Source organism: Chironomus tepperi, unplaced genomic scaffold, assembly GCF_022539635.2.
Source record: "Chironomus tepperi strain 1889 unplaced genomic scaffold, CSIRO-AGI_Ctep_v1 contig_188, whole genome shotgun sequence".
Lineage (NCBI taxonomy): Eukaryota > Metazoa > Arthropoda > Insecta > Diptera > Chironomidae > Chironomus > Chironomus tepperi.
Genome location: NW_027226310.1, coordinates 49,883 through 71,682, shown reverse-complemented (window position 1 = coordinate 71,682; position 21,800 = coordinate 49,883). Strand labels below are relative to the sequence as shown.

General features: G+C 31.8%; 3 protein-coding genes across 5 annotated transcripts in view; 1 reads left to right on the top strand and 2 right to left on the bottom strand.

The window, feature by feature from the left end:
* Positions 1–3,924: 3,924 nt before the first annotated feature.
* On the top strand, positions 3,925–5,471 carry LOC139089658 (uncharacterized). Its single transcript, XM_070639237.1, has 4 exons — positions 3,925–4,166; positions 4,228–4,465; positions 4,527–5,065; positions 5,276–5,471. The coding sequence occupies exons 1-4, from the start codon at positions 3,997–3,999 to the stop codon at positions 5,367–5,369; spliced, it is 1,041 nt and encodes a 346-aa protein (XP_070495338.1). The 5' UTR covers positions 3,925–3,996; the 3' UTR covers positions 5,370–5,471.
* Positions 5,472–7,236: 1,765 nt separating this feature from the next.
* Positions 7,237–8,047, bottom strand: Crz (Corazonin). Of its 2 annotated transcripts, XM_070639232.1 has the most exons (3): positions 7,787–8,047; positions 7,489–7,679; positions 7,237–7,426 (listed from the first exon to the last, which is right to left on the bottom strand). In XM_070639232.1, the coding sequence occupies exons 1-2, from the start codon at positions 7,990–7,992 to the stop codon at positions 7,514–7,516; spliced, it is 372 nt and encodes a 123-aa protein (XP_070495333.1). In that variant the 5' UTR covers positions 7,993–8,047; the 3' UTR covers positions 7,237–7,426; positions 7,489–7,513. The 2 variants fall into 2 exon arrangements, with proteins under 2 accessions (XP_070495333.1, XP_070495332.1); XM_070639231.1 differs by having other exon boundaries at positions 7,237–7,679.
* A 6,177-nt stretch (positions 8,048–14,224) lies between these two features.
* LOC139089641 (lateral signaling target protein 2 homolog) overlaps positions 14,225–21,800 on the bottom strand; it is a 32,711-nt gene continuing 25,135 nt past the window's right edge. The window contains exons 2-7 of one of the 2 annotated variants that reach the window (XM_070639220.1): positions 19,315–19,455; positions 17,665–18,190; positions 16,811–16,889; positions 15,861–16,745; positions 14,770–15,411; positions 14,225–14,594 (exon numbers count right to left, since the gene is read on the bottom strand). In XM_070639220.1, coding sequence (XP_070495321.1) covers positions 14,465–14,594; positions 14,770–15,411; positions 15,861–16,745; positions 16,811–16,889; positions 17,665–18,190; positions 19,315–19,455 — 2,403 coding nt within the window. In that variant the 3' untranslated portion in view covers positions 14,225–14,464. The remainder of the gene's footprint in view (positions 14,595–14,769; positions 15,412–15,860; positions 16,746–16,810; positions 16,890–17,664; positions 18,191–19,314; positions 19,456–21,800) is intronic. The other variant, XM_070639221.1, reaches the window with a different exon arrangement.

Sequence of the window (21,800 nt, the reverse complement as noted above, 5' to 3'; positions counted from 1 at the left end):
TTATTTATATACTTAATTATTTTGTTTTCTGGACGTACAGATCAATTGTAATCCATGAAGTCGCCTATAAGTAGTATTATCGCTGACTGTTGCTTGCCAATTCTTAATTCAAAGGACAAAATATCACAAAAATGTTTATTTTTCGAAGTTCAAATACAAAATGAGCCTTTGTACAAAAGGGGGTTTCAACTATGAAAAATAAATATTATTTAAATCTCAAATGAACGTTACAGCAATGTTATCGCTTTCCGTCACTTTACCGTTTAGACACAAGAAATGCAATTTCTTTTACAATTAATTACAAAATTTGATCATTGGTATGTGTTCCGCGGTACACCTTTTTCAAATCTGAAGGACAACCTGTCTTATGCGATTTCTGTCGTGGCTAATCATCAGGTTGTGCAGCATCACAAATAAAAAGTTGCTCACCAGTGTCCTAAATACTACTTCACAGTGACGCCACAAAATGCAATCCTAAATCGCTACCAGAGGTTCCTTAACCATCAAAAACACAAAATTCATCCTCACTTGAGTCCCCCTGCCACAAAGCATTCATCCAGCAATCCATTAATCCACAAAACAACCCACTTCACAAGGCAAAATTCATCTCATGCAATTGCCAAAAGCTATTAGCCTTCAAGATTTTCATTTTAATATCCGTAAACTTAATTGAATTAAAACATCAAGGGAGTGAGAGAAGATGCTCACAGAACCCCAATATTTCATAAATAAATGCCCATTCATCATCCATGAAGGAAGGAAACGTTTTATAAAAAAAATTTAAGCCGACGGTCTCTTGTGAATAATTAATTAAAAATATATTTTTGTTGCTGCTTCCAGATGATTCTTAAAAAAAAATGCGCGAAAATTAAATTTGCAAACTCACCTTAAAGTCCATCCAGATGCTTCACATCTGTGGAACTGAGAAAGTGTCGGTTTAATTCGAAAAGAAACGCTTTGATCATTCATCCTCCTTAAAACAATGAATAAGCCTTTCATTATGGAAATAACCTAAATCATCTTTAATTGTGACTCACTCGACGTCAAGGTTCCTTTTTACTTAACAACATAGCGAAAGGAACTGAAAATTAAAGGAGCAAAAAAATAAAAGTCAATAAATAAATAATTTGTGTGTGCGGTCTTTCCTTTTCCTCGATGTAAGATTCATACCTGATGCATTCCATGATGATCGTTTGTAGGTTTTGATAATTTCTTTCTTTGTCCATATCTTAATAGCTGAGAAAATTAATGGTGTGCATTTCTTTCCTGTTATTAATGAGAATTATATATCTTTTTTTGACCAAAAAAGTAAATTCACCGCATTTTGTTGTTTCGCTTTCGATGATCATTTCGAATCGGTTAAAGGGTGTGATTTAAAATGCCATAAATTATAGACCTGCTTATTTGACCACCGTCAAAATGCACTCTTTAAATCAATCGAGTGTGAAATTGATTTTTTTTTTTTTCGCTAATGGTATTTTAAAATGTCAGAAAATTGGCAATGCAGAGGGGTAGCAAAGAAGCAGGCAATGAAGTTTGTTCTGTGCGCTGATCATCATGTATTAAAATGCGAAATCGAACCATACATCAGGGGTGTAAACAGAAATTCCTTGATAAGGTGGGCGGAGTGTAGGGCTTGGTGGAGTTGACCAAACATGCTGAATAGGCACTTGCCATACCCTAAACCACTGTTGTTGTTCACACCAGATTGTGGCTGTCTCACAAACGACCGTTAATGTTTTTCACAAAAATATATATTGTGTCGTTAAAATTAAAATTTTTTTGACCGTTACTATTATTTTTCTTCGTAACGTAAATTTTTAAGTTCGAATTGTTCAAATTTTTTGACAATCTAATGTGCTAGAGTTTGAGACGACCACACTCTGGTTCAAACATGTTTGTGTCAAGGCACACTTTGGTGATAAACTACGTCCAAGACCACTCAAGTCATGCTTAATTTAAACATTATTATGCCATGACACAAAGTTTGGACAACACTGCACTAGACGAAACTTATTATCGATTAATCAGAGCTCAAAGACTGTCCAATTTAAGTAGGTCTACTCGAATAGAATAGCCAATTTTGAGTACTATTTGGACACTGCCTGCCATAAATGATTGATTTGCGCCTAATACTCATTGCTACCTCACTGCACACACCAAATCAAAATAAAGCAGAAAAAAGCTAAGAAAATAATTCACTTCCGCTTATTTATCTTTTTTTTGCTTAAATATGATTGAAATTTTGGGTGGAATTAAAAAGTTTCTTTAAAAAATGAAGAAAATTGCTTTGATTTTTTTGTTTGTCAGTCGAATGAGTTTTGACTTCTTATTTGCTGCTTTACTTAATTGAAATTGCTTTTTGGTAGACATGATTTTGTATTTAATTTATCATTTCTAAAAGTTTTCAATTTGTTTGAGAAAGGTTCAAGCTGGGTTGAAAATAGATGATCTCCATCAGCTTCTGAGACGCAGTGCGGGATCAGGTAGGGTTGACATGATCTCTTCTACGTAAAGATGCCTTCAATATATTAGAATCAAAGAGTAAATTCTAAAATAGGCTAAATTGCTATTTATGCAATTCTCCTTCGAAAGGACAGCTCAATTCTAAGCACAGTTCAGCTCTTAATCTTTCAAACAGTTGAACATCGAAAGTAAGTGATCTACAACTAAAGAAGTTCAATTAAATTTGTTATTAAAACATTTAAATAAACTACAAACCAACAATCGATTCAAATTTAAGTAACCATTCCAAAATACACCACATCAACGTTCCTCCACTAACAGCACTTAGTCATCCATATTTCAACTTCTAAAAAAAATGACCACAATTAAAGGTTGGAAACAATTTTATCGTAAATGGGAAAATGTTAGAGTAATTGCCTTAGATTATACATAATGTTATTTTAAATATAATACATTTAATGATAAGAAGACATTTTCTTTTTTTAAAAACAATGGGACAATTTGTGAAGCTACTTAACCATAAATGACGTCTTAAATTAATTGGTCCTTTGAGTAGAACAGCTCATTTTAATGTGGGAAATAACATTTGTGTTTGAAGTAAAAAAATTATTTAGAAATAAATCAAAAAGTCATCAAAATAAAGACTTTGGACCGGATATAAATTCATGGGGAAAGAAAGTAATTGGTTATGGAAAAAAGAGTCCAACTTACAGGAAAACGAACTCACACGAAAGCGGCAATCTAAGATTATTGGTCTATTGTTTTGTTTCTTTCATGAATTTTGATCATGTTGCTGTAATGACAGAAAATTAATAAATTGGAGTAGAAAATTCAGATGAATAATAAGCTTTAATACTTACTTCATGTTGACTGACCTCAATATTATTTATGTTCGAACGTTTTCAGGTTCAACTTCTTGTTATTCACGTGTTTTTCAGTTTGTTTCTATCAGTTTCATTCGTTTTGGAATGGTACAACAGATCGCAGATCGCAGTGCCTTTTTGTCTTCTTCGGATTCTAATCTTTAATCTATCTCCTTCATTAGTTTAAGTTTCTTAATATTTAAAGCTACTTTTAATGCTTCATTAAGACTGGAATTTGGCAATGATTTTAAAAATTAATAACAATACAATACGCACGTGTTTTTTATGTTCTAAACGAGGTTATTACTTGCAGATAAATGTAAAATTCGATACAAAAATTCATCAAAATAAGCTGAGTCATTATCTCATAAAAAAAACTTGAATGAAAATTGGAATGTCAAAAATCCGTTATTTGTAAATTGAAAATAATTTCAGTTAAATTCGCTTTATAAGTATTTTAATAACCTAAATGATCATTTTAGACTTCACAAATGTGATTACAGACTGTCAAATTCACTACTCATTGTAATTAACCTAATAATTTAACAAAATTTAACTCTCTGTGATCACGCAACTGTGATTTTACAACACATTTTTTTGGAGCTAAATTTTTCGTATTTTCACGCCCTGATATTTAATCCTTTGTCAATGATGAATTCATTTTCCAATGGAATTTCGTCAAAATTTTCAACTAACCTCAAAAGCAATGACAGTGGTATTAATTCAAAAAATGGAAGCAAATACATCGAAATTGGTGTGTTCACTTAATTACGCGATTTCCTGGAACTTAATCTCTTCACGATCGGATCGGATAAATATCCACAACAAGATGTCTGTGTAAGTTAAAGCGGTTTTCAAAAAAATTCAAAATTTAACATTAATTTGAATAATTTTTCAGTTGGATGGAATTTAATCCTACATTGCATAGCATAGTTTTGCGTCTCTTAGTTATTGACAGAAGTTTCTTTCAAAACTTTCCTGGAGAGATTAAAATTGAATATTGCGTGTCTATCGGACCACTTCCTAGTCATCAATTACAAGGATCTTTCTTCATTAGTAATTCAACACCATTTAATGGTGGATTGGTCGTTGGAAAAGTTCAAAATCCATCACTGCTGAGACAAATCACTACAAAGGTATGAAATATTATTAAAATCTGCTGTAAATAATCAAATTATTTATTTGTTTACCTTTCAGATTAACGTCAAATTAATTAAGCAAGCTAATCTATCTCGATTGATAGATGTTGAGACAAATACAGTCGTACCAAGATGTAACTTTAATCATGTCGATCTGAATAATCCAGAATATTCCGATTTCACCATAGTTTTTGATGCACATAAATTTAAAGTCCATAAAATAGTTCTAGCATTATGCAGTGGATTCTTCAAATCACTTTTTGAGACAATTGAGTATGACGAGGAGTATAAGGACATGACAACATATTATTGTACACATACTGAAGAATTTAATCATTTCCATTTTGAAGTTATGCTGAATTTTATCTATACCAGAAAACTGGAAGCTTGCGCTTTTGGTCCATATTTCTTTGTTGAGCTTCATAAACTTGCTGTATTCTATCAAATTGAAGATTTAAAGACGCTGTGCCTGTACAATGTGGAAAAAACTTATCGCGAACTGCTGCATTCTGAAATTCATATTCTTAAAATTTACAAATATGCGGTGGAATGTGGATTAAAGGAATTGGCTAATGACTGTTGGTTTTTGATTAAATTGTGAGTATTTTGCAATTTTATTTAGTTAGAATCAGCAGCTTGTTATGCTGTAAACTTGCTGTTTAGACATATTTTTCGAGTAAATTAAATCGTAAACATTGGATTAAATTAAATCTAGGATTTAAACATTGGATTAACTTAAATCGGATGTTTTGAAACATTGAACTAAGTTTTTTGAGATTTTAATGTTAATTAACGTTCATTTTTCAGTGGTATGCTGCGGATATTTGACAAATTAAAGGAAGAACCACTGCCTTATGATGAGATTACTAAACAATTGCAAAATAAAATGTCTAAAAGCTAATATTATGCTAATAATGTTACACTGTAACATTAAGTATTTATTTATGTATAGTCGATGCACTCTGAGTTTTAATTTACTCTTAGTCAACTATGAAATTCACATGTGAACCTCCGAAAAAAACAAATAAAATAATAAAATTGTTAAAAATGATCTCTAGGGACATTTATCTCATTTACTTCTGTAATTTCCAACCCCTCCCAATAACTAAATTTTAACTGTGCATCATCAAAAAAAGTCAAAAGCGTACGTTACAGCACGAGCATTTTACATCTCTATTATATCGAGAGCATAAACATGCATGCAAAAATCCATCATAACCAGTCTCACAGTGCTCATTTCATAGTCATGAATTAATGATGAATGTAAGTTGTTCCTTCACATCCACATAATGCTATTGCGAGTGAAAAAAGGCAAAAAGATGCTTTGATATAAAGAGGGCTGAAAAGAAGCAGTACGTCAAGGGAGTTGTATAGTTTTCATGTTAATTATATTAAATTTTCATTACATTTAATTCACATCCTTACATGATATACAGAATTCCTCATAACATCCAGAAATGAAATGAAATATCTAAGATGAAATGAAATTTCATTAAATTAAACAGCAAATAGATGTGAGATATTTTTGAAAATTGATGAAAAATTTATAGCCAAATTGTAAAATCAATGGGGATCAAATTGAAAATCACTTTTAGCACCTCCATCAAGCCATTAACACCCCATTTGTTTGGTCAAGTTCTTCGATTTTTATTTTTCTTTCAAATCGTCCATTCATGACATTAAAGTTTTATGGATACTTTCAATTCTCGGACATGACTTCGTCCTATCAATGCGTTTCAACTTTTCTTTTTCCATCAATGATGTGGATTTTTCTTTTTAAATTCACTGGAAGGTTTGAAGGTTATGTCACGTAATTGTTACATAATAAAATTTGTGAGAAGTTTAAAAGTAATAAAATTGGTCAATAGGTATAAAATGATATAATAATCTTTATGCTTTATTTTGCAGCTGCCTGTTTTATCATTTGTGGATGTGTACATCGTGGAGAGTGCTGCAAATGCTGTGAAATGAGTTAAAAATAAAAGTTCAAGGTTTTTTTTCGGAAAGTGGAAGCAATTGTTGATCTTAGAGAGAATCTGCACTGCATATGCATCAAGAATGGTCAAAACAAGCTACACATAAGACAGGACATCGTAATAATAACTGATAAAAAGTTAAGATTCATTAAATTTCTAAAAGATCCAGAGATTCGTAAGATATAGTAAAATTTGCTTTTTAACTATCACTAAAGGTCCTTTATGAACGGAAGCTGCTATAGGTAAACTAAAATCTCGACCACAAACATCATGGAACCAAAATATCACTTTGAAGTATCATTAAAAGATCAAAACTTTGAAATTACACAAAACACTAAAATTCACATCACTTAACAACATCCCTAACGTACATATGTACCAACTCTTTCCCTATTAAAGCAAGTACCATCTTCCCATAAATTCCTTCTTCACAAATAAAGTAAACCTCCGTAAAACCCAGAAAAATAAAATAAATTGCCATAGAATAACAGAAATCTAAGCGCGTGTTTATATCGATGTATGTACAAAAACCTTTCAATTTTTATGGCCTATACCATTTTCAATCCCTTTTCTTTTCCAGCACAAATCAGATGAACACACATCCAACCCAGCACATATTTTTTCACTTAAATTTAAAAGCCTTGAAATGTGCTTTTATAAATAAAACTGTTGGAAATGGAAACAAGACGAAGGAGTGAATAACATGATTAATAATTCATGAATATCCTTCAATGATGTTCAGATGCTTGCTTCCTTTTTTTTCGTAAAAAACAACAAATTTTCTTATTTAGCTTCTATGCCTTTTTTTTATTCATTTGCTCAACATTTAAAACTTTTGTGTTTGTGTGTGTATATAGGTAGTCACTTAATTAAGATTCATTCATTTGTGTAAATATCTAATAGTCCGCCGATTTTTTGGATAAGTAAAATTTACAATGATGCAATATTTTAAGAAGTTGTCGATGATGGAGTTCTGAGAGTTCTAAGAAGAAATGGAAAGGTGTTGTTAATAGTTCTTTTACTTGATGACGGCTTTTTATGTACATTAGGGTAGTAAAGCCTATAAAGCTTAATTATGTAGTCCCAGTTCTCTCTTAAAACGATTAAGTGCATCCTCATCTAATATGTCAGCAGCAGATGGTGTAAAATCATCACTCGAAAATTTAAATCCATTGTGACTTGCCAACAGTGCCATCCTCACTTCACATGGATTTTTAATAATGTGTTGAAATAATCTGAACGGATAGAGAAACCACAAAGAGATGAGAAATGATAAATTAATGGATCTTGTGGCACATGTCATATCCAAAAACCCTTAATCGTCAAACCCAATTCTTCTTACCTTTCGCGATTATTAAGTTCACTGGCTGTCATCAATAGTGAATTTGGCATCATTTGTCTTAATGATTGTGGTAAATCTGTTGGTGATGCTGCCGATGCACTTGAACGTTTACCATTTGTCCAGCCACGTGAGTATTGAAATGTTTGTGCAGCAAATTGACTTATGCAACAGAATGCAATCACTAATATTATTATTGATTTAGACATTTTTAATACTGTATATATATATCCTTTATGCCTTATCTTAAGTTCACTCTACAAAAATCACTGAAGCAATGATTGAAAAATCGCATCAACATAAGTCCTTTATATCCTCTCTTTTTGGCAAAGAAGCATCATCATCATATCAAAAAAAAAGGAATCTATGTATGTAGATTTCGTGGTTGAGAAAGGGCGTACATCGGCAACATTACGAAGGAGTAAGGGAGATGGAATGTAAAACATATCAAATCAAATCAAAGTAATTGAAATGATATTTTGCACGTAGAGAATATGTAGATGAAGATAAAGCATACAATGCGAAGCAAATTGGATACATGATATAACCCTTTTATAAAAATATATACATCCATACAGATATTTTTTGATTCTTTTATTGTGAGGATCTCTCACACTAGTTAGGCGTGATTGGTAAAATTTGGAGATAATTGTCAGTATGTCTTATGTTTGGTCTGATCAGTCTGATGCTAATTGATCATTAGTTGCTTTGGTTTTATCTCTATCCTATAACGTATCCCAAGGGGCACGCAGCGGCGATCGATGTCATCAATAAGCATTCGTGTCTTTCCGTTGATCCGGTATCATAACGATGCCTTAGCGAACACGATTTGCTGTTCGGACCAAACTCAACATTTTATAGCAGATGGAACTCTCTTAAGCGCTATTTTAGCTTCTTACGACTCAGAAGTCTATCGCAGAGCACAACCTTATAAACCCAGACATAGTACAGCTTAAAGTTTGATCCGATCCACTCCTTTTACGGCATTGTCATCTACATAGCATACGTATGAGCATCATTTCCAGTACATACCCGATCGGCACATATTGAAATTTCGCCACCACGGCGACGAGGTGGCACTATACTTAAAGCCCAAATCCGGTTGTTTTCGCTAAGTGGCTGCCACTTGGTTCTAAGTATACTGCCACCTCGTCGCCGTGGTGGCAACATTTCAATATGTGCCGATCGGGATACTTACTTACTTACTTTTCTGCCCAAAGTACTCCCTCAGTCGGCGCCTGCAGCTGGCTACCGCTTGCCAATTACCAATTCCAAGTGTGATACGATAGCCAGCGGTAGAATAGACTGAGGGAGGCCATGGATCACACTTGATCTCTACGGCCAGTTCTTAAGTTTAAGTGTTCTATTTTCGGAAACATCTCTACCGACAGCTTCTTTCTATGAGTTCTTTGGTCTACCGCGTGATCTCTTGCAGTTCATATAATTCAAAAAACTACAGTTTTGTCTGATTTTGAACCTAATAAGCTTGTTTGGACGCAGATCAATGTCTAGCCTAGACTGAAAAATCTCTAAGTTTAGACTAGACTAAACGTTCAGACTTAAGGAGTTTCGAGATTAAAATCACGACTTTTTAAAAGTTTTAATATTTTTTCAAAAAAATTCGAAATATTTCAAATTTGACAGTAACAGCGCTTATGGTACTCATGACCAAAGAAGTTCGATGTCTATACTGTCACACGTTGGATATTGGAAAAATAAGTTAAGTTCGAAATGTTCGATTTCTTCGACACTCAGATTCTGGTTCAGACTAAAGACTTTCGAGCCTGAAATCACTTAATATCAAGTCTTTAGATTTAACAGTAACTGCGCTTCCAATTATCATGACATTCCTACTTACTTCACACCATTCGACGCGTAATTTTGAGAAAACAAAATAGAATACAATCAATTACTTTAAAGCATCTCCGCACACACATGTGTGAATTTTGATACGAGTTGAAAGGATTTTTTCATAATTGCATTTCAATGACGGAGGTATGCAGAGCTGTACGCTCGTCATAGAAATTGGCAAAACATGCAGGATGTGAATCAAATGCATCTCTGTACAGCACACTTGTTGAATTCATCGTCGTTGATTTTGGGGGTGTGTACCGTGAAGCAGTTAAGAAGCTTGAACGAGAAATTTGATATCTTGAGAATCTTGAGCTTAATTGTATTGATGATGTGAGTCTCTTATGAGTAAAACAATGGTGTTAATTGCAAATACGATGTATTGTGTACGAGCATCATAAAGTCATTTGAGGTGAATTGTTGATCTCGCAGACAGATATTAAAGAATTGGGGTGAATGGATTGAATGAAATGTTTAATCAATTTAAGGCTGGTAGCGCCAGTATTAAGGAGCTGGAAGTTGTTTTTGGTGCTGCTCGGACATGGAGATCAGTTATCCTTCACATGACAGAATGTAAATTCCTGAGCAACACAAATGAAGGCTCCTACACAGCTTTTCAGGCTAGTTTAAGTGTTAATAAAATAGACCTAGCTTTCAGATATTGGTAGGACACAAATGAAGGCTTCGGGCTTTGTCACTTAGTTTTATGTTAATAAAAGAGCTTTAGAGAATATTGTTCCACTTTACGCTATTGCTGGACATCTGTCTAGAAGCCTTCTTCATTTGTGTCGCTTAAAATACGAAGAATCTAGACTAACATGCTGTTACGTATCTCATTGTTGGACAAATACTTAACAGTCTTCAAAGTGCCATTAGCCAGGACAGTACCATAAACCTGCTCGCTGGTGCATCACTACTTTGCCGACGACGAATTGCCGTATTAACGGTAAGATGCAAAGTTACTTTGACAACACAGATTTAAGGCCAAAAATGCAATTTGTCGACACCTTTTCGAATTTTTGGCATTTTTTGCGACTAGCTTGTGGCTATCGGGAATGTTTGATCATGCTTTATAGGAGTGGCACTTGATTATTGGGCTGCTACTTTTCTTTTGGACAGACTATTAATATTTAGACAGGCACTGAGCTCGATCGACAGCGGTGCATTTAGTGGTAAACGGAAATGCATTTGATGTATGGTCAGCTTCGAAGTCAGACTACATTTTCCCAATCTCCGAACTCTAAACTTCATAATCCATGCCATAACCTATTACATCCATAAATTATACAACACAATATGGACAGTAAAAATCACTAAAGATTCAATTTCCTAAATCTATCGATTATTATTATGTAAAGTTCTACATTACATCAACTGACAATCGAGCAATCATGACTCAGCTGATGGGAGATTCACATGCTCATCAAATAAAAATCTTACGTCATAGCTTCCAATTGTGGGTAGACTTGTATAGAAATGAATGGAGATGACGAAGGAATACCTTTGGATGTTCAGATCATGTTATGGATGGACAATGGAATAGTAAAAAGGCAATTCAGTAAATGAACTATAACCATAACTATAGTAATGGAAATGCCAATTCATAGTCTAAATTTAATAAGAATTCAGAACCTTAACATGCCTACTCACATTTGTGTGCAATTTAAATAAGACCACATTTGAGGATATTCAGCAAACATCCCTTCCACCAGCTTCATTTTCAAAGGAAACCTTTAATTCAATTTAGATATTGGCAAGGATATCGTCAATTAGGCATTCAATTGTTTTCCACACAATTCGCTCCTTTTGTGCTTCTTATTCGGCCACACGTGCCGTTCACATACAATGTAATGTAAAGCAATTCCATTTTAAAGTATCCGTGTGGGTGGATGTAATGAATTTAAATAAATTGCTTCACGGTAGCCATGTCTAACTGGAGGTTATTCGATTTACGATAATATGCAGGAATGACGTCATGATATAGAAATTGAATGCAGGTAATTAGAGATGTCAGGATGATAATTCACTTAAAAATGGACGTGATGATAATAAAATGACAAGTAACAAGTTGACGTATGGAATTCATATATACAGGAATGAGTAGGTTGAGTGACAATACAATTGACTACCTTTAGAACACCTGATTTAGAATTTTTTTTTTGATTATTCTGACCTTTTAGATGTCCTGACTCTTAACAAAAATATTCAAGGACTTCATGAGAATTTTATTTTTAAAAATAAGCATGTCAGTGTCACATGCATCAGCAATCATATCATAAAATCATCTAGGACGACATATCAATCCATCAATCTCACACATATCACTTGATAATCTGCTTCCTGCTAAATTAGGTATACAGTATGTGTGTGAAAAGATTAACTACAGATAAGGATGCTATTGAATTTAATGGAAGGAATTGAAGGTGGATTGGAAATATTTTATGGAAGTTGTAGACAAAGGCATTGTTTTGAAGCTTTAACCAGACATATGGAATGTTAAACGAATTAGAATCAGCATACTTGAAGCAGTAAAGCACAATAAAGAGTATCTATCGATGATGATGCTGTCTGGGCTACTCCGCGTCTTATGGTTAATACGGTTACGATCCCCTAGAGTCTCTCTGTGCTGTACTGGTACGAGACATTCCGTATGTCTGTTAAGCGAAAGAATATCAACAGACTTAAAACAGCAATGAGTATCTATGAATATATAAGAAGTCAAAGTGTGTCTGGGAACCCTTTCCATGAAGAAGCTTCTTAATAGAGCAGACAACTCATTAAAAGCCATACTAAATGAGATTCATAAAGTAACACTGCTAATTATAATTGATATAAAAATATCCGAACAGACTTCATGCTTTATGATGATGAATTGATCCACTTGAATCGTATTAATAAAATTGAACGGGTCTATGTTCCGAAACGGCTACTTCTGAATTCTTTTGATGTTGTTCTGCCTCCTTCTCTACTGTTGTACGTCAAGTAATTTTCAAAAATGGCATTCGACACTCCTTTTGCCTTTAACGTTCCAAAACAGGCTTATGAGTGTGTTCAATTAAAATGCTGATTTAGAGGTTAGAGCCGTTTACTCATTAAAGTTTGCTTCTGTTAGGGATAAAAGAAAGTAACAACTCAGTAATCATTGAAAAATCATTTGACTAAATTTTGGTCTCGATTCAACTGACAATCATATGTAAAAATCCGTTAAAAACAAATTCAAATTTACACATCAATTTTTACGTAGAAATTTTCAAATTTATTCCGGCCGTTATTTTATCTTACAACCTATTTTGTTTTGTATTGAATCTTTACCAGCATATATGAAGTCTGCTTTACCAGCATCAACTAGGATGCAAATTCTTCCTTTATCTATGCTGTAAATCAAAAGAATAAAGCCATAAAAGAACAGTTTCAATTTAGGAGTTTACAAGATTTTTATCACATTGAATTTTTATTGAAAACTTTCTCATATTTTCCATGTTTTCTTCACAAAACTTGTTCCTATAAACCATAATATAAAGAAGGAAAAAAAATAGTTATGAAAATTGTATGATACATAATAGATTACTAATATTTATACCATAAATGAATATGATCTTGATATAATAAAAAGGAAGAGTTAATTAATTAAACTAAAAAAAAAAACAAAAATAAACAAAATTTTCTTATCCAACTCAATTTGACGTCTTTGTCTTTATAAACTAGGCAGTAAGTATGAATTACTATATATCTTATTATCTTTGTCTTTCACAAGTTTTTTTTAGTTTATTTTGATACACAACTTTTTTTGATTAATTACAGATTTTTTACTATTTTTTGTGCTGCTAAAACAGTTAGATCCAAACTTTCAAAGTTACTGCTGACGGCTTGTTTGATCCTGAAACTATGTGAATTTTTTCTTTGGTTCCTTGTTATACTATAGCAGTTTTTACTGAATTTTTGAGATTGAGGATCAAGACATTTCAGTTAAATCCTAGGATTTAATTTTAATCTTAGGATTAAATTTTAATCCATTGTATTTTCAAATATTTTTTGGTCGTTAATTTTTAAATATTATTTGGCCGTTATTTTTCAAAAATCTTTCGGTCGTTATTTTTTCAAATATTTATTGGCCGTTATTCTATAACTATTATTAGACTGTTATTTTCCAAACAGAATTATCACTAAATTTAAATTTTTTTCTAACCGTTAAATTTTAAACTGTCAACAATCATGAATTTAGTCAGCAAATCATCAAGTTTGGACTCAACTGCAGTCATTTGAATGAGAATTTGGTGTGATGGAAAGTTAAACAATTTTCTCGTTTTTCATCTATGAAAAATAAATGCCTTGTTTTGTAAAATATTAGAATATAAAGAAATCTTTTCAATCAATATCAAAATAAGTTTTTTTTACCGACTTTATCGAATCGTATTTATCTTAACTAACCGCTTTTTTTTGGATATTTGGGAATGATTTGGTTAGAGACTTGAAAAATGTAACATTTTTTGGGGTCAAATTGAACTAACTTTTTTTTTTCTAAATTTTTCATAAATTTTATCTTCGTCAATTGTTAAATTTCTCGTCCTTCAGCAAATATCTTCTTTTATCCTTCAAATCTCCCATTTATTATTTATCTAGATTATTGCATTTCGTTATGAAAGCTGAATAGATGAACGATGAAAGCTATGGAGAATGAAATTTTTTCTTTAAGAATCTCAGATTAATTTAAATATATAATATATAATTCGTCAGACGTTAGAATCTAATTTAGAATAATTTTTTTTTTTTCTCAATTTTATCATATTATTATTTCACGCAAATCGATGGTTAAATAATGGTAAAACTTTTTCACGTAGTCAATTCACGGACTTCACGATTATAACATAAACGGCAAACACGAACTGGTTTTGTAATTCCATAACGCAATAATGGTAGCGTTGATGATGAGCAAACGCCACAAAATACTTGTCCGCAACACCTACAATTGAAAAAATAACATATTAGATTAAAATTTCTTAAAATCGTTGCCAGCACACCACTTTTGACACCTCTTGATCATCTCACATATCATGAGTACCATTCAACAATTCGCAATAATGGTGTGCAACACACGACTTTTCCCCAATCTTGACAAATTGGCAATCGACACTCACCTACAATGATGACGACGACGGAATGCAGTAAACGATGATTCACAGCTCATACAACGCGGAGCTGCATTATCGGGTATCCATTTTGGCGGTGATTCAGTTCTTTCTGGTAAATGACTTGTTGATGGTAAAATACGACGTGGTGTTGATGGTTGTTCCTCATCATAACGATGTGATGTTGCATCGTCACTCAAACTGATACTACGACCAGTCAAACGATTTCCATAATTTCTCTTATGATTGCGTCGATTTATTTCATTGTCGTCGCGTGTCGTTTGAATGACTTCTTCATCCGCCTCATCGTCCTCTTCCTCAAAAACCGCATCATCTGATTCGGGATTTACCTCTTCCGCTGAACATATACTTTGTTGTGATCCTATTGATCCTTGATTACTGTTACTTTGTCTAATTACATTCTCTTCGCTTGCACGAAACTCAAATAAATCTTGTGGATTGTCTTTTGATTTTTTCTCGTCAATTATCTCTTCTTCTTCATCTTGCGTGCAATTTATTAAAAATACGGCTTTAAGAATTTGGCGTAAATCTGCTGCATAATTTGTTTGAAGTTGATCCGCAACTCCGGCTATACATACAAAAAGTCGATGAAGGAGGTTCTCCGTCGACCTGAAATCAAAATCATCAAGACTGACAAATTACTAAAGTATCAAAAAAAAGTTGAATAATTAAAATTTATAACGGTTTTGTAAAATTCAAATTTTTAACGGTTTTGTAAAATTCAAATTTTTAACGGTTTTGTAAAATTCAAATTTTTAACGGTTTTGTAAAATTCAAATTTTTAACGGTTTTGTAAAATTCAAATTTTTAACAGTTTTGTAAAATTCAAATTTTTTCAAAGCACTTTCTAGAAATTCAAAAAATTTCCAGACAAAACTGAATATTTGCGGCAGTTAATTAATTAAAGTAATGCAAATATTATTACAAAAGTAAGCATTTTTGCTTATCTAAGATAAGATTCAGCACAATAATATGCGATAAGAAGGTTGCACAAAAAAATGTGTAAACAAAGTTTCCTGCCCAAAGTTCAAGTTAGTACGCGAAAAGGAAAAATTAATTAAAATAGAGGTAATAATTACTTGAATTTAGCTCGTCTTGATAAATCTTTTGAATCGGATGAAGTCGGTGATGATGCGGTACTAGATGAGGCACTAGACAATGACGATGAATCACTGCTACTTGATTGATGCTTCCGTGATTTTCTTTTACCGCTCTTATGGTCTTTGTGTCTGTGATGATGATGACTAGAACTGCTTCCACTTTTACTTGGATCAACAATCTTTCTTAAATTCTCCCAATTCTCATCATATTGTCCCGTAAGAACATTCGAACTTTGTTCTTGTTCAGGACTTTGATCTAAGCTACCATTCTCTTTCGTACCTAAGCCACTATCACAATTATTGGCTACATTCTCACTATTTGGTGATGTATTTTGATCATCTTCATTATTAATATTATTTTCACTAGTTTCTGATATGACAATATTGTACGTTAATGGCGCCGCATTTGATTGAAGCAAATTTCCTAAATTTGTATTTGGTACGAGATATCCAGTTGCACAATCTGCTGTTACAAGATTATCATAATTACTTGTTGCCTCACTGTCATCATTCTCCTCATCTTCAGCCTCATCATCAGCACCTTCAGCATCTTCCGATACCCAATCATCTGATTTTGTTGTTGTTGAATTGGACTTTATTGTATAAAAATTCTCATTATTTCTGTCTATTATACTGGATTCATTATTATTCACAATTGTCACATTTGTTGTCAATGGAGTTGATTTATCATCACAGCACTGTCCAGTGCTTTCGTCAGCTAATGATTGTTTTAAGTTTATTTCTTCGTTTGTGCATAATAATTTTTCCAATTGAAATAGTTCGTTCTTGTTGAGTGTCCGAAGGTAATCACGCATTTTTATGAGAAGTTTGCGAAATGGTCTAAACATTTCTGATAATTGATCACTAAAAGTATTTAAAGATTTTTTGATTAAAATTGGATTTATTAGTTTTAAAGTTGTGAATTTTACCTATTCTGATCCATATTGAGTGGACCTTTCTCAAATATTATGAGACCGCTAATAATTGCAAGTCGTGGAATTGAAAACACTGAAAATAGAAGAGAAATTGTTAGAAAGGTTTTGCAAAATTTAACGAATTTTCAAGATTTGAAAATCAACGGTTTTGTAAGATTTCAAAATACAAACGAATTATAGAATTTGAATATTTTTAACGGTTTTGTAGAATCCAAAAATTTAACGGTTTTGTAAAATTCAAAAATGTAACGGGCTTGTAGAATTTGAAAATGTAGCTGAATTGAAAAATTTGATAATTTTAACGGTTATGTAGAATTTGAAAATTTAACCAAATTGTAAAATTTAAAAATTTAACGGAATTGTAGAATTTGAAATTTTTAACGGTTTTGTAGCATTCAAGAATTTAACGGTTTTGTAAAATTCAAAAATGTAACGGGCTTGTAGAATTTGAAAATGTAGCTGAATTGAAAAATTTGATAATTTTAACGGTTATGTAGAATTTGAAAATTTAACCAAATTGTAAAATTTAAAAATTTAGCGGAATTGTAGAATTTTTAAAATTTAACGGTTTTTTAAGATTTTCAAATTTACTGCAATTCCAATTTAAATCGGCAGAAATCTTCGATTGTCCGCCCATATATTTTTCTCAAGAATTTTTTAATATCGCAATTTCATGAAAAATTGCGTATGAATCATGAATCATAGTCGTACAATATATTGCAATTTTAACAATTTGATTGGGTTTTTCCAGGTATTATCAACTCAAAAAAACGTTTAAATTAATCTTAAAAACCTGTTTCTTTTCAAGAGCTTTGTTTTTGAAAAATAAAAGAAGTGAAGATACTCACTTAAGGATGGGTCATAAGTATCAACTTGATCTTGGTCTAAAATGCCTATTTTAAGTGCACGCTGCAACGTTTCCGAAAATAACACACATATAAGTTGCTGAACTTCATGTTCTTGCTTTGTCTTGACTGTAACCATTGCGCTAACATAAAGTAATTCAAATTCAGCAAATAATCTATCAAAAATCTTCAACGATTCATAAAGTGTTTCGGTTGTGGAATCATTTATATCCAATTTTAAATGCGGTGAATTTGGTGTATTATTACGAAGGCACTGATCTCGCAATAAATTTCTCACATTATCTAATGATTTTGTAACTGCTTTAGCTAATGGGCGCATCTCAGCACTCTCAACTTCACGATTGAGAATGGCAGAACCCGCTGATAGACACTCAGCACCAAACCATAATTGACCGGCGAGACTTTCTTGAAGGACCTCTTCTGGAAATTTAGCTCTAAATGCACGACATGCTCTATCATCGCCAAGCAATTCGTCCATTATTTGATTGATTATTCCAAGAACACGATCCTAAAAAAAATACACAAAAATAGAAATAAGTAAGTAAAATTGCATGAGCAGTGTTTATGTAGGGTGATTTATTTTTAGACATTTTGCCTTGAACTCTAACGGCAAACATGTGATGAGTTGGAGAGTTGTGGCGATTTTGTAATTCTGAGGACTCATGTTATTAGTTCTAGACATGTCTACATGACGTTTTAGTGATGAAATTATAGAGAATTCTCAAATATTGTCGTCAAGGCAATGCAATGCGTCTTTAAGATCAATGAACAGAAAACTATATACAGAGTAATACCAATGTCTATAGCAGACAAAGAGCACTCAATTGCTTACTACGCCGCTTATTGTATTTGCATACAAGCCAAAAGTGAGAGCATTCCTCGGAGCATGAAAGTGATTTCTGCGTACTCTTGAGGTATATGAATAATTTCTGTTACATCGTGTGAAGCTTATAGCATTTAAATAAATAGCTTGTTATCATGATTATACTATTGAGTACGCTTTTTGAATTCCCTAACTTACAGTCATATGATCAATCAGCATTTTAAGATACTTGGTGAGCATGCTCATAGGTACCGTAAGATGCTCAATGAGCATATACCTGTATGTTTGGGATGATATTATGAGCACGCTCTTGTGAATGTATAATTGAGTTCGTAACATAAACATACAATGAGCATGCTCACAAAGTATCATAAGATGCTCACTGAGAATATGCTTGTATCTTAGGGTAAGCTGTTGTATATGCTGCATGTGATCTTGAAGGTGCGTTACAAAGCCTTAATCTCTCCATTATTCAATTTTGTACATGCTGCATGTGATCTTGAAACGTGCGTTAAAAGCCGTAATCTATACCAAGATCATCCTCTTCATATACTAATATATTGTACATTATCCCAGACATAACGTCTACAATTTAGTCTCTTTGTTACAAAAACAAATATCGTCATCCTTTCAGTCAATCGAAAAACATTATAAAGGTTCAATTTTTTGCGTTCTCAGACAGAAAAAAATCAAATAACGTCGTCAGTCAATGATCAAAAATAAAACCACAAATTTCCACTCGATGCACGAAAAAGCGCCACAGTTAAAAATAGAATCTGCAGCATCTGTATTTATTGTAGATTTCGTACCTGCTCTTGTCGTAATTTTGATACTAATCGAGAACATCGTTCCGGTTCTGATCGTCCATCAAAGCTATCTAATTCATTTGCTACTTGTGATAAAGCACGATCTGCATGATAAAATCTTGCGAGTAGGGATTTATCATCAGCCTGGAAGGAGAGAAAGATACAAAATTAATAATTATAAAGTTCAAATTTTTGAGGTTATAAAAATAATGATAGTGATAAATGATAGATCCATGAATAGAATTTTAATGATCATTTTATTAGGTATTTAATGCCTCGCATTTTATTAATATCTCAGAGATTTTCCTTTTCTTTTGCAAAAATAGAAAGCGGTTGATTGATGTCATAAAAAATTATATTCGTCTGTCTTATAAAGTTCACGTTTCAAAAAAGGTCAATTTCATATTTTTGGGATCCCTTCTCAGATATTCTACCTTATCTTTATTTTTAAATCCTTAGCATTATCAAATATAGTCAGCTTTATTATTCAATTTGAATGATTTATATGAAACAGATTTATGGGACGTATAACTTTGTTATAGTTGTTGTATATTTCAGGTCAATGTTAATGGATGTTGAATGAATATTTGATTTCATATTTAATATTAAATTTCCATTAATCCTTAAAAATTAAATGTATCAAAACTGTTAAATTTTCAAATTTCGTAATATTTTTACAATTCAAATCTTACAAAACCGTTGAAAATTCTGAATTTTTCAAAGCAGAAATTTGAATTTTTAAAAACGGTTGAAATTTAAAATTTACTGAACCGTTGAGAATTTAAATTTTACAAAACAGAAATTCAAATTTTTAAACACCGTTAAAAATTCAAATTTTACAAAATCATTATTGAAATTTTAAATTTTAAAAAGCCGTTAGCCTTCAAATTTTACAAAAGCTTTAAAAATTCAAATTTTATAACCATTGAAAATTCAAATTTTACAAAACCGTTGAAATTTTAAATTCTCAAAAAAGTTCAGAATTTAAATTTTCTTCAACCAATAAAAAATCATATTTTCTTAACATTTCATTCCATTCAATCTATAAATGATTGCATGCTCCTTCGACCTGCACACATGTTTGACAAATTATCCCAATCAATAAACTAAGATTCATCATTTTTTCTAAGCAACAAATACGAAAAGAAAAGCAATTTCCAAATAATGAAATGACGTCAATTGCAGCTTTTATTATTATTTCCTCTCTTTTTATTCCTCGAGTGAATAAATAATAAAGAGCACCAGTAGCAAGCAACAGCAGTGAAATAAACGTGAATTTGAAGAATTCAATTTCTAGTTTCACACATCCAACTATAAGCTATAAATTGACTTTTAAGAAAAAATTTATTAATACTTTTGAGGTTTCAAGGAGTTAAAATGTACAGCACTAAGTTATTTATGCAATGAAATAAGAAGAGATTGAAAAAATTTACAAATCAATGATTATTGATTATGTCTGAATGATTAGCTCGATAATAGAGGCTGTTTGGATCAATGAACATAACTTTACATTCACAAGAGTTGCAAACTGTTTTCTAATCAAATAAAAAAAATTTGTTTCTTCACCGAAATCTTACAATTATTTCCGTTGTTACACAAAAATCGTGTACACAACACTGTTATGACTCAAACTGTTGATACAGTTTATATAAATTGCAATTATTTGAAGTTCAATTAATGTTTGCATCATACAATTTTTCGCATTCATTTCATGGATTATGACTTTGATGTTCATTTTGAAATGTCGGTTGTAAATTATTGGTATCATTTTTGTGGTTTTTGTGCTCAAAACTTAAGTAAGAGCAGAAAGTTCCTCGGTGAATCTGAATGAATTTGGCAATAAAAAATAGATTAGCTTTTACAGAATCGCTAAAATTCCAATTTTAAAAATAGCTTAAAAAAATTCAAATTTTACAAAACCGTTAGATTCAAACTTTAGAGAACCGTTAAAAGCTCGAATTTTACAAAAACGTTAGATTCAAAATTTACAAAAACCGGTAGAAATTTCAATTTTTGAAAATCGGTAAAAATTCAAATGTTACAAAAACCGTTAAAAACTCAAATTTTAAAAAACCGTAAGAAACTCTAATTTTACAAAGCCGATAAAGATTCAAATCCTACAAAACCGTTAAAAATTCAAATTCTACAAAACTTTTGAAGGATTTAAACCAGACAAATCCGTTAAATCTCCGTCTCAGATAAATTGAAACTTTTCCGTACCTTATCTGATTAAAACAACTTATCAACTTGACAGCTAATTCTTATTTTCTATCTAGCAACTACTTTGAAGTAATTGCGCAGATTTATTCATAACATCTCAGTGTCAATATTTAAAGAATCTCTCGTTAATATTCGATGAATATTTTAAAATTAGTCATGCATTAACTTATCAGTCTGTGATTGTTTTAAAAGTTATTATTTTATTAAAAAATTGAGTAATAATTATGCAAAAAATTATTCATGAATGCTGTTAACTAAATGGAAAATAA